The 13,711-nt window shown below is 33.6% G+C and overlaps 1 protein-coding gene across 1 annotated transcript; it reads right to left on the bottom strand.

Moving 5' to 3' along the window:
* Window positions 1-9,647: 9,647 nt before the first annotated feature.
* LOC127085336 (uncharacterized) lies at window positions 9,648-10,757 on the bottom strand. The gene has a single exon (XM_051025860.1). The coding sequence runs from the start codon at window positions 10,653-10,655 to the stop codon at window positions 10,020-10,022; it is 636 nt and encodes a 211-aa protein (XP_050881817.1). The 5' UTR covers window positions 10,656-10,757; the 3' UTR covers window positions 9,648-10,019.
* Between the last annotated feature and the right edge of the window lie 2,954 nt (window positions 10,758-13,711).

Raw genomic sequence — 13,711 nt, forward strand, 5'->3', positions numbered from 1 at the left:
TTGGTGGTCTCAAACCACTCACACAAGTCTCAACCCTAGGGGTAAGGAGCCACACATGCTATGATCCTTGAGGCAATGCATTGAGTAAATGATATGATGCCATGAAGGATATTATGGTCAAAATTAGGGTCTTACACAATGCCATTAATTTGAGACCAAAAGCTTGGCCAATGTCATTCATCTGATAAAAGCTTGAGAGACCCCTTGGGTTTATCTGATACACTCTTTCTCTTTGTCTAAATTGTTATTTTCATCTTATTGTTATTATTTGATGTTTTCTATTTGAGTATGTTTCAAGGGATTTTTCATATGATACACATAAAGGATGTCGAGGATTGCTTGCTTTGGAGTGCTAGCTTGGATGATTGGTTATCTTTATTTGATACCATTGGGTTTCTTATTAATTGCTTGAATGATTATGGATTTGTTGTTTGCTTGACAATCCAGAGAAAATGGGTTTCTATCTGACACTATTGTCTTGTGGATACTTCTCATGGGTTAGATCTTTTCAACTAAAAACTTTTAATCTTGTCTAAGATAGCCTCTTCATCTCCACCTCATTCTTCTTTAATTTCAAAATCTCCTTCTCATTTTCAAAACTTCTTTGCTTGTTGTTTTTCAACTTAGACTTGTTTTAATGAGTAGAAACCTTGGCCTTATTTCATTGATTTTCAAACTATTTTCTTAATCAAACTTGTAAAAAGACTTGATCATATTGACTTTATTTTCAAAAAGATCAAAAAGAGCTAATAACCTCATCTAATCATTTTGGCCATTTGGTGCATTTTTCCTTTTAACTTTTCAAAAAGAGAGCATTTAGATTTAAGTTATCCTTGGTTGAGATGTAATTCTCCCATTCCATGATATGTTGAGTGTAAGACTTTCCATTTACTAGGGGTTAGAGGCATACTTGTTGATTTAATCAGAGTTGGAGCCATCCCTCTTAAATGTTGCAAATCCTTCATTATTGGTGGATGTTTGGTTGATTATTCTCCCATTGATAACAAAAGATCTTTAAGCTTTTGTTAAAATCAATCCACCCATCTTTGAAATTTTTACCATGAACTACGAGGTTTTGATCCCTCATTTATGTTGGTATGTAGGCATAAGACCAAAAGTCTTACCAAACATGAAATGTAAATAATGAATTATTTTCTAATCCCCTCATTCTATTCTAAAACAAATATCTTTTCAACCAAAACAAGTACACACAAAAAGGGCTCCCTAGGAGTACCTAGGACATTTTGGGTGCTAATACCTTCCCTCTGTGTAACCAACCCCCTTACCTGTAATCTATGACATTTTATTAGATTTGATTTGAAAACTTCTTATCTTTGGGTTTTGTTCGTACTTTCTCCCTTTTCATTTGGAAATAATAAAAGTGTGGTGGCGACTCTAGTTTTGTTGACATTGAGTTAACCAATAGCTCAGTGGTCATAAATTTACCGCTACAGCCCCCACACGGACAAGATAGGGCAATAACTGAGTATAAGGCACATGTATTTTATCAAATAGAGGATGCCTTCTGTCATTACGCTTGTTTTGTCCCTGACTTTGGTTTCTGTTGTCATTCGGAGGTTATTGATTCTGAGGAGCTTAAGCTTGTGGAGGTTGCTGGTACTGATGTTGGTATTAGAATGGTGGTTGTTGATATTGACCAGCAGCAATGTACAAATAAGGGAAGTATGGAACGACAAACATATTAGCTTGAATTTGAGGGTAGGCATTTGTTATCAAATCACTTGTCTCACCTTCCTTTTTCTTAGCAAACTTGTCATGCGGTCTCTTGGCCACTGTTTGATTATTAATGCTAGCAATCTTCCCCATTTTAAATACGTTCTCTAACGGTTACAACATCAGCAAAGTTGGAGGATGAGCTGCCGACCATCTTCTCATAATACATACCCTAAAGAGTGCTCATGAATATATCTATCAGTTCAACATCTGTCAGCGCAAGTCGAACTCGTGAAGCCATTTCATGCCACCTTTGAGTGTATTCCTTGAATGTTTCAATGCTCTTGTGAGCTTGATTTGTTAGTTGTAACCTGGTTGGAACCATGTCCATGTTGTATTTGTATTTTTTTAGGAAGGCTTCAGACAAGTCTTTCCAGGATCTGATTTTACTGTGTTCTAGACTCATGTACCAATTATGGGAAGCCCTGGACAGGTTGTCCTAAAAGCAATGGATGAGAAGATCATCATTGTCAATGTAGGACACCATCTTCCTACAATACATAGTTACATCGCTTCTTGGACAACTCAAACCCTTGTACTTTGGCGGATCGGGCGCCTTGAATTTCCGAGGAAGAACCACATTCGGCACCAAACATAAATTCTTAGCATCCATACCATAAGCTGAAAAGCCTTCAATTTCCCTAATTCTCTAATTTAACAACTGGTAGTATGTCGACTTATTCTGACGTATACCAAGAGCAATCTGACTGGAAGGTTGATGATTCAGGAGCTAAGAAACTTGAGAAGTTGGATGGCTCACAACAGGATGAATCACAGTCTCAACAGTAGTATTAGCAAAAACAGTAGCATCAGGAATGACAACACTAGTGTTGGCAGAAGTAGTAGTCTCCTAAGAATGAAGGTACTATGTTATAGCATTCATGTTTCTTGAAACATATCCATCTTTCCTTGGAACTGGGCCAATGTTTCCTTGTAGGTAGCAATTTCATGTTCCATATCTGCCACGGTCTTTGGTTAGTTTGCTCTAGTGAAGTACTGGGGTCGATGAGTCGTCATCTTTCTGGCTGAGAAAAGGACAAGGTGAGCTCTTTCTGGTTGATATGCATGAGATACAAATGAATGAATTCATATTTTGTGGATGAAATGCAAATAATTATGCAACATCCATAGATTCAAAGTCTTGTTGGTGTAATAACTCAGGTTCAAAAATCCAGTGATGCAATAATAATACGAAATAATGTATGTTAAGAGCATAACATATTTTGGATAATCTGCGTATACAACCCGATGCAAGATCAAAAGTCTGACTCATAAATGAAAATAAAGGTATGTATGGTCTTGGTTTCCTGTAGAAAAACCCATATCCCCCTTACAGGTAGGTCCTAGTCTTCAAGAGGTAGTTCCTAGAAAGTTCCTAGAGTCATTGATCCAAGTGAAAATACCTTACCGTAGCGAATTCTCCTAGGACAAAAGTACTTCCAAGTGAATCTAGTCTAGGTGTGGGTCTCGTTCCAACCTAACGCGTGAAACGTGGGTCGACACGACTATCCATGAGTCTATCATGTGTATGTGCTCAATCTTGGGTATAGAGCTTCTCTCATGAAACATCATCCCAACCTAAAAGAGAGTATATAACAGATATCCAACATATAATGAATATTTAAAGCAATAAAGAATGTGATAAATAAAATAAAAATAGAGCGAGTAAGGCGATAAAGATAAAAACCTAAAGCATGCAAAGAAAGCAATCAAAACTAGGCTCGACTTGCTTAGACTATCCCCAGCAGAGTCTCCAGGTGAAGTTACACGAAAAATACCCGAGTGCATTGCACGCTCGAAGATACAACAGAGTTGCCATCAAAATTTATTTATTCCCTAAGGAAAGGGAAAACATCGATAAAACCCAAGGGAAGAGAAAAAGGGTAAGGAAGTCAATTATGCAAGGGGAAGGTATTAGCATCTCTCACATCTATTGTACTCAACGGGAACCATTTTGATTGTTCTTTTCTAAAATGGGTGTTACTATCTAAATATTACTTGAGAAATTAAAAAAGAAAGAAAGGAATAAACAAAGTGATCGAAGAGGATTAGGGCCCTCATGCTTACGTATCCTTATAGTGCAATAAGGAATTCAAAGTTTCGTAGTTCATAGAACTAATGGTGGGAGATGAAAGAAGTTGTGATACTGAATAAAATATGAAGGTACTCGTGGAGAATTTGAATCCTCATGCCTACGTATTCTCACTGTGCAATGATAAAGTCAGAGCTCCGTAGTTCGTGGAACTAGGACGGACAAAGAAAGGAAGACTTGATAGAATTTATGTTTGTGGTGTTTGAACTAAAGAAACGAGGTAAAATCAAATTGGCTGAAGTGGAAAACTGGAGTAAAGTAATTTAGAATTGATTAAGGTGAAAAAATTGTGTTTGACCGGATAACGTTTTTGAACCGAATAATGGTGTTTGAACCGAAGGAAGAAATTGAGGTATAATGGGAATTTGTTGATGTGGTGTTTAAACCAGATGGTGACTGGATTTGTGGTGTTTGAACCAAAGGTTGAAATAATGTGGTGTTTAAACCGGATAGTGGTGTTTAAGCCAAAAGGTAATATGAATGTAATGTTTAAATCAAGGGTTGTGATAATGTGGTGTTTGAACCAAGGAAATAGTGTTTAAACCAAAGGATGAGCTAAAAGTGTTGTCCAAATCTAAGGGTTGGTGTTTGAACCGGCGGAGTGGTTTTTAAAACAAAAGATGGATGATAATGTGGTGTTTAAACTGGATGGTAGTGTTGAACCTGAAAAAATGGATTCTAAACCAATGCAATGGTGTTTAAACCTAAAAAGAGGTGTCTAAACAAAAAGGTCGGTGTATAAACTAGAAAAGGGGTTTATGCCATGCAATGGTAATGGTGCTTAACTAAGGCAAGGGTAATGGTATTATACCAGACACAGTTGTTCAAACTGAAGCAATGGTGTTTAAACCTAAGGGATAATGTTTAAACCAAAAAGGTGGTGTTTAAATCAAAGGGGCGGTGTTTAAACCTGAAAATCGGTGTTTAAACCAAAAGGTCGGTGTTTAAACCGGAAAAATGATGTTTAAACCAAAAGTCGGTGTCTAATCCAGAAAAGCAGTGTTTAACCAAAAGGTCGGTGTTTAAACCGGAAAGGTCGTGTTTAAACTGATAGAAGAGACAGGTGTGGTGTTTAAACCGGAAAAGTGGTGTTTAAACCGAAAGGGAAATGAGAATGATGTTGGACAAGACTTGGCAGTCATTTGACTTGAACCACACTAAATTGTTTGAGTAAAGGGAATACTCTGAGCAACTGGGTCATTCGTCCCGTACCCAAAGATATTCAGAATGAGGATAGGAATGCTCCCTCTCACTTTACTACATAAGGCTCATGACGTGTGATCTTCATCATAAGTGGCAAGTTGCTGAAGAAGATTCTGATTATTGACCCTGATGATGTAATGTTGCTTGTTGTAGGAGGAGACTTGGCAATCATTTGATCAAATTGTACTAAAGTTTACGATTAGAGGTGAATACTCTGAGCAACTGGGTCATTTGTCCCGTACCCAAAGATATTCTAAATGAGGATATGAATGCTCCCTCTCACCCCTTCTCTGCTACTTAAGGCTCGTGGCACACAATTTGAATCATGATTGATAAGTGTTTATACACCTTCATTGTGCTTGAATAGTAGCCCAGTCAGTATGCAACGCTTGACTTGTATTGACTTGAAGTCTTGAACTTGAATTTGAGTTTGAAGTCTTGATCTTGAGATTCAGTGCAGCTTCAACACAAGGTACTTGCCTTATCAAGTGATCAAAGGTCTTTTGATCACTTGAACAGGCTTAGGGAATGAGCGCAGATCAAAGGATTTGGTTGATCAAAGTAAACTTTGATCAACTCAATCAATGAGAATAAAAGTCAATTGAATTATGTACAATGAAATAATGGTTTAACAACCTAGTGAATTAATCAAATCAATGTTAAACTTGATTCTAAACAAAATCCTAAAACTAAGGGAACATGTTTTTTATTGATTAGCAATTATCTAAAAATTTAATCTTTAAAAATATCAACATTCTAACCAAAACAACTAAGTGCGATAAAAATTAAATAATTCATAACAACATGAAGAACAAGATTGTATGAAGAAATTGGTGACAAGAGGGATGGAGATCCTACCAACGGAAACGTGATTTTCCCCAATAATTATGGCAATTGAAGTTGGTGAAGAATAGTACAAAAAACCTCGGTCCAAGCTGTGAATTCCTCAGGTGCAGATCATTATCCATTTGCCTTTGATTTCTTATTATTTCTACCTCTTCTTATTTTCTATTTTTGGTTGTTACTAAACGTGTGCAATTGAGTATGCCCTGAGTTGAACTTCGAGAGTGATTGAGATCGAATCCGAGGGAAGCTTGAGAGGTTGAGCTTCAAAGATTGATAAAGATGGAGTTGTGATGGAGGTTCTGAGTTTTCATAGAATGAAGGATTGAGAGAGTTTTGTGGAGCTTAGAGGTTAAAGATGGTTCCAGAGGTGATGAATGATTCAGTGTTTGCGATCACTAATCGAGAGTGGTTGAGTTTGAGAGGTTATGATGAATGATTGAGGGTCTGTGATGAAGGTTGATTGAAGGTGGTGAAATGGTTGAAAGGTGATGAAGTGGTTGATGAATTTTGATGAATGTTCAGCGAGGTCCTGGTGACTGGTCGATTGTAGTTAATATAGGTTGTTAGAGTATGAGGATTAGCAAATTCTGTTGAGAAATGTGTAACTTAATTTTGTGAAGTTTGAGGCTAAATGAGTTAGTTATGATTTCTGTTATGAGGTAATGTAATTGACTTGGTAATGTGCAGTTTTTGTTAGTTGGCTCGCTTGTTATATTATGAAATGATAGATGTGAATGGTTAACTGAAATGTGGATAGGTTAGTTAGTGATCAGTTATGTTGTTTGGTGAAGTGTTAGGGTGAACTGGCTAGGTTAACTTGAATGGTTTGTGTAATGTGTTTTGTGAGTTTTGGGTTGCATGATTGTTGTTTGATAATTACATGATGTTGATTGCAAGTGCATTGCTATGTCTGGCATGTTGCAGGATGGTTATGTGTATTGCATGGTGGTTCTAAATCACATTGTGAGTATTGCAGCCTATTATATATGATGTTTGATGTGCACTTCTTGATTGTTATGACTGTTGCGGGTCTGTTTTTGCTGAAATGGTTTGCAGGAAGTTGTATTGATTTGGTGCAGGTTGTTGGCATAATGTTTTACTGTAGGTTGTTGTGCTTGATATGCCACGACTGTTTTGATGTATTGGTTAGGCATTGGTTGCAGCCTTCTTGGATATATTGCATTTCCATGACTGGATGCAACTTGAATGAACTGATATGCTATTGTTGCAGTACATGACTGTTAACTAGTGTATTGGATTGCTAGGCTGATGTATGGTGTGCTCATGGTTGCTAAGAACTTTCCTTATACTATTGTAACTGATGTGTTGATGTATGTTTTGATAGGCATGTTATGAATGGTATACATGCAAGGCTTGTAAGGCAAAGTTGGTGGCAAGGCAAAGCAAAGATGACCAAGTCATGGCATGGTGTGGCCAACTTGTAAAAATATGGAATTTCTTGTTTGTGAAGCAACATGAGAATGTAAGCTCATGCAATCAATGCAAGGACGAAAATGTAAATAGTATTAGGTTTAGGTTGAAAAAATGCAATGGTTGACTTTGGTCAACTAGTTGACCAAAAAGCCAACAGTTAACCAAAAGTCAACTTTGTAAAAATGTAATTTTTTTATTTCTCTTTTTTGTAATGAACATTGTATTCTAATAAATGAGTGTATAATTAATTAATGAAATGGTTATGATTGAACGTGAACCAAACTTGATTTTTGAATGAATTTACTCGAAAATCAAACTTGATTTATGAATGAATCAATCACCTTTGAATCACAAAGATCATGAACCACTTTCTCTGATTTTGTCTCTTAGAGACATATACTATTTGACTTTCTCTCTCTAGTTTTGTCTCTTAGAGACACATACTATTTGACTTCCTCTCCAAAATCAACCTCCAAACTTATTTCTTCTTAAATGCTCTCCCACAAACCTCTAATATTGAAGCTGATAATCTTAAACAGACTTAAACTACACCCTACACGAACACTTAAAACAATCATCTTTAAAAAATTTCACCCCTCCCTCTAATTGCCTACTTGTATGAACACTAGATTTGAACATAAAGAACTTTGAGCACAATATCCACCACTCCATTTAGTTTTGCTGGTTCCATAGGAGAATTTTTATTGTATATAGTCTTGTTGTAAGATTGAAGTAAATAGTAAGGAATTTGAGACCTTACACCAAATAATTAATAGTTTGATTTCTGACTCTTATGCATGGAAAATTTTCATAATCATTTTGATGTAGAATAATCTTTTATCATATATGATTTCTTTAATGAACATGTTTTGTTTGTTATTAGCTACTTTTTTTTTACCAAACATATATATTGTAAAAACAATCTACTCGCATATAATTTTTTTATGAAGCAATTAATCCTTGAATTATTGTTCCTTAAAAATGGGCGATATGAAGTAATAATTCATTGGATTATCACAATTAATCACCGAAGCAATGAATAAATATGCTATACTGTTATCTTGATTCAGAAATGGTGGAAATAAGAAATGGATAAGTTCATCAATTGAATTCAAGTTTCTTTTCAGTTTCAATTCTGCAAAAATATATTTGACTTCTCTTCTAACAATTTTCACCACAATCTTGTTAATGCAACTTAGTTGATAACTTGATATGACATCAAGTACAAGAGTGTGAATTCGAACACGCATCATTTTACTTGTTGACATTCAATAATGTGAACTCTAAGCACTCAACTACTTACCAAAAAAAAAAACAATTTTCACCACATAACTATGAAGAGATCAGAAAAAGAAATGGAATTCACTAATCAAAACTAATCCATAAATCTAAATGGTAATCAATTAAAACCTTTCAAAATACGACAATCTTAATAAAAACCCTAAGACAAATATATGTATTAATCAGATTAATGACTTTTCTAATTGATTAAGGTTATTTATCTTGTTCTAATTGATTCAACCAAATCCTTAATCGATTTGGCAGTATATAAAATTCTTTATGGATTAGAAATACTTAATCAATTTCATATATAAGCATGGATAGATTTTTAAGAAGTTTTGTAGGACAGGAGAGGATTTTTAAAAACTTTTGTGTGTGTGATTGTCATTCGAGACTTATTCCTGATCCTTTATAATTTAATTGATTATTCTAAGACTCTAAACACGAGATCAAACAAACTTTTATACTTTATCTCTTTCATATTTCAAAATTCTCTTCTTGATTTATCAATTTTAATTGAACTTCTTTTGGATTATTGAATTGTTTGAGTGATAAGACCTACAATATCCTTTTGATCCGATGAAATCAACTCCTACTATCACAAAGTCTCAACATCAAAAAAATCGTTTGATTTATAGAATTATTATCTTCATAGGTGCTTTTTATCAGTTTTCATCATCAAAACCACATGTGATGGTGATACCTATAAACACGCAAAGATCCATACTATCCACCACTCCATTGTCTGCTCCATAGGAGGGATTTATTGTATATAGTCTTGTAGTATTGAATTAAATACTAAGTAATTTGAGACCCTTAACCAAATAATTAATAGTTTGATTTCTGACTCATGCATCGAAAATTTTCTTAATCGTTTTGATGTAGAGTAATTTTTTATTATATATGATTTCTTTAATGAACATGTTTTGTTTGTTATTAGCTACTTTTTTTGACCAACTATTTATAAAAGAATTAACCTTTGAATTATTGCTTCTTAAAAATGGGCAATATGAAGTAATTAATCTTTGAATTATCACATACACAATTAATCAGTGAAGCAATGAATCAATATGCTATAGTATTATTTGATTCAGAAATGGATAAGTTCATCAATAAAATTCATGTTTCTTTTCAGTTTCAATTCTGCCAACCATGTTTGACTTCTCTTCTAACAATTTTCACCATATAATTTCCACATAATTATGAACAGATCAGAAAAATTTACAAAGTTCACTAATCAAAACTGTGTCCAAAATTGACTGATGTACATATAAGATCAATCAGTACATAAATTTCATTTAACTCTACAACTTTATACATGCATGCATGCATGCATACATACATACATACATAAATATATATATATATATATATATATATATATATATATATATATATATATATATATATATATATATATATATAAACTCTATCTATCAGACACAGTTTGGGTCTTTTTTCTATCTTTTCTAAGCCTAACCTTGTTTTCCAAAATAGTCTCAAGCTTAGGAGACCAAACCTGATCCTTAGATTTCACAAGCATTTCATAATGTTTTTTCAACTCAGGAGTACTACAAAGGAAACTGCTTTTAATACTAACGCAACCATCATTCACTGATCTATCTCCATCAACAAGCCTCATCATAAACTCCGGCATAACTTTTATCAAAACCTTTCCATCACAATCCTTCAAATACTCAAACGGACACTCTCCGAATTTGATCGTTGACTTGTTGTTATTACTATTATTATGTGATCTCAATGATAACAGTGAAGAAACTGAGAGTGTTTTGCATGAAAAGAGATCGATAGGGACAACAAAGTATGCCTCGCCGGGGACGAGTTCGTCTTCCGAGTCTAAACTAGGGATCGGGTGACCGATAAAAAACGAGTCCACATGGCAAATCATCGTCTCTGGAAACTCGAAGAAAATCTCCCCGGCGGTGTGGTTTCCGTTTAAGAATCTCGTGGCGCCTTGCCAAAATATAAGCTTAGCTGAAGACGACGATGACGATAATTTTTTGTTTTGTGGATGAAAGCATGGAGTTACTACAGAATTTCCCATTGTTGAAAATAAATGAAGAGAAAGATCTACCTATATTGAGAAGGTTGAGTGTGTTGGTTGTTAATGGTTTGAGAATGAAAAAGGAAAGTGGAGTTTTATATATGATGAGATGATAGAAAAAGAGACAATATTTGACTTGGATAAAGTCTAGGGTTGGTGTTTTGTTATGCAATAGGGTCGGTGTCTTTGTCCGTGTGGTCTTTAGTCAACCATGCCGGCTTTGAACATTTTTTAACTCTATTATGGAACACTCGTGTGTTAGACTAGAAAAAATACACCAATATTTAAACACAAGGTTAATTATACATTGACTAGAAACAATATTCAAATAATGTCTTTTATAAATAGTTAACTAGTTTTGGGACGTTAGAAAGAGGAGATTAATATTCAAACCTAATAGTAAACTATAAGGTTCCTAATTATTATTCTTCGTTGGATGTTTACCTTAGGAGAATATTCCTTTTTCTCATATTCCTATAGTTTTTATCGATGATTTTTATGGCCAAAAATCATGCGTTGATGTAGAAAAAACAAAGCCTTCTCGATTTCTATATGCGTCCAACTGGAAAAGGCAAATTAAGTTTTGGTTATAATTTTTTATATTTTATAAATTAGATACTCTTTACACGCAATTAAGTAGATTAATCATTCGAAAACAAAATTCTATTAAAAGAGATTTAAATTTTAGATATAATTTTCACTAACATTTTGAGTATATGATGATATTAATTATTAAGTATTTATATAAGCATAAAATATGTTGGCAAAATAAATATCTAAAATAATTTGTTATTCTTTATAAATTTTAATAAAATTATCAACCGTTTAAATTGAATTATTTAAATTTATTTATTGATATCAATTTCTATGATACTGATTAAATGATCCTATCAAAACAACTTATCACATTTTTTCTAGAAATTTATTTTTAAAATATATATATATATATATATATATATATATATATATATATATATATATATATATATATATATATAATGAGAAAACTATTAATATATGAGAATGATAAGAACAATTATTAGTCATTAAATTAAAAATAAATGACTGAGATGAGATTAAAAAGTTTAGTTAAAGAACATGTGTGTCTTTTTCATATGAATAATAAATGACGAAAGAGACACATGTTCTTTAAGTGAGTTTTTCAATCTCAATCTTTTATTTTTAATCTAAAGACTAATATTTATTCTTATCATTCTCATATAAAAATAATATTTTCATTATATATATATATATATATATATATATATATATATATATATATATATATATATATATATATATAAGAATAGAAGAGAGAAAAGAGAAAAAGATAGTGTATTGTATTATTCCCATTATAAGTGTATCTTTTGAATACAATAGGAGTCTTATTTATATGACATATGTAATGAACAAAAAATCAATATGGAATTCACTCATTTATGGACATCCACAATCATGCCATTTATAACACTCCCCATTTGATGTCCATCAAGAATATGTCTCATTAAAATCTTACTAGTACAAACTCAGTGGAAAAAATTCTAGTGAAGGAAAACGAGTACAACATTCTTGGTGAGGGAACTCCCTCGATATTAATCAATACAGGTTGTTACAAATAAAGAAGGAAATTAGTTGGGATGTGTGTTTAGGATATGTCTCGTTAAAACCTTATTAGAAAAAATTCAGTTGAAAAAGATTTAGTGAATGAAAAAGAGTACAATATCTTTTGACGATAAATTCATTTCTTCCCGTCTACTGAATGATCATTTCTTCGATGATGAAGACCAATCTTCCATACTAGTTGGCTAAAAGTTCTATTTGGGAGTGACTTTGAGAAAAAGTTTAGAAGCTTATCACATGAACAAAGATGTTGGATGCTTATATCGCCATTTTTCTAAAGATTAGGAGTGAAAATTGTTGAATTGTAATTCCTTGTGTCGAAGCAGGTTGCTCGACAGGACAAGGATGTGTCGAGTTGTATCAGTGTGTCGAAGTGTCGAAGCATGTTGCTTCACACATGATTTCGACTTAGGTATATTTTTAGTAGTGTTAACTATTTTGGCCTTTTATAATCTTCGACTTTGGCTTAAGCTAACATAAATCTATAAATAGAGGGAGTAACCCTTATTATTGTATGAAGAGAAGAAATAACTCATAACATTGTATTCACAGGATTTTGCAGTTGCAAAGTGAATAAAGAAGTTTTCCACAGGTTGTGGGCAGAGAGAGACTCTGTATAAAATATTCTTCTTCTTCTCTAACATTCTTTTCTTTCTTTCTCAATCGTTCTTTTCTTTTCATTGTCATTGTATGGTTGATAACAATCGTGTTCATCAAGATTAATAGAAATTTTCCATAGATTGTGGTGGATTTCCAACATCTGGTATCAAGAGCTCCAGTTTGAGCGATTCGTGGGAAGAAAATCACGATGGCAATGAATCATCCAAACAGGTTTCCCGTGAATCTTCTGATCCTCAAGAACAATAATTATGAGAATTGGTGCAAATAGATAAAGTTTATGTTCTGTTATTAAGATCTTTAGGATCTTGTGAAGGAATGAGTAATAACGCTTGTAGAAAATGCGAAGGATCAAGAAAGGGTTGCACATAAAGAATTGAAAAAGAAAGATTATAAAGCTCTCTTTATAACCCATCAATGTGTTGATTTAGATAACTTTGAAAAGGTTAGTGATGTAGAGTCAATGAAATAAGCATGGGAAATTCTGGAGAAGTCGTTTGGAGGCGCGGAGAAGGTGAAAGAGGTGAGGTTACAAACTCAGAAAAGGACGTATGAATTGCTTCAGATGGAAGACAATGAAAGCATAATTGACTTCTTCGCTAAGGTTACAAAACTGGTGAATCAAATCAAGGTATATGAAGAAGTGTTGACGTCAAGATTTGTTGTTGGAAAGATCTTGAGCTCGTTGGCTCCAAAGTTCGACCACGTGGTAATAGCCATGGAAGAGTCGAAAGATTTGTCAAAACTGACAAAGGAAGATCTTTAAGGGACACTTGAATCTCATAAACAAAAAATGGCTAAAAGAGCTGCAGGAAAGT

This window comes from Lathyrus oleraceus, chromosome 5, assembly GCF_024323335.1.
Source record: "Lathyrus oleraceus cultivar Zhongwan6 chromosome 5, CAAS_Psat_ZW6_1.0, whole genome shotgun sequence".
NCBI lineage: Eukaryota > Viridiplantae > Streptophyta > Magnoliopsida > Fabales > Fabaceae > Lathyrus > Lathyrus oleraceus.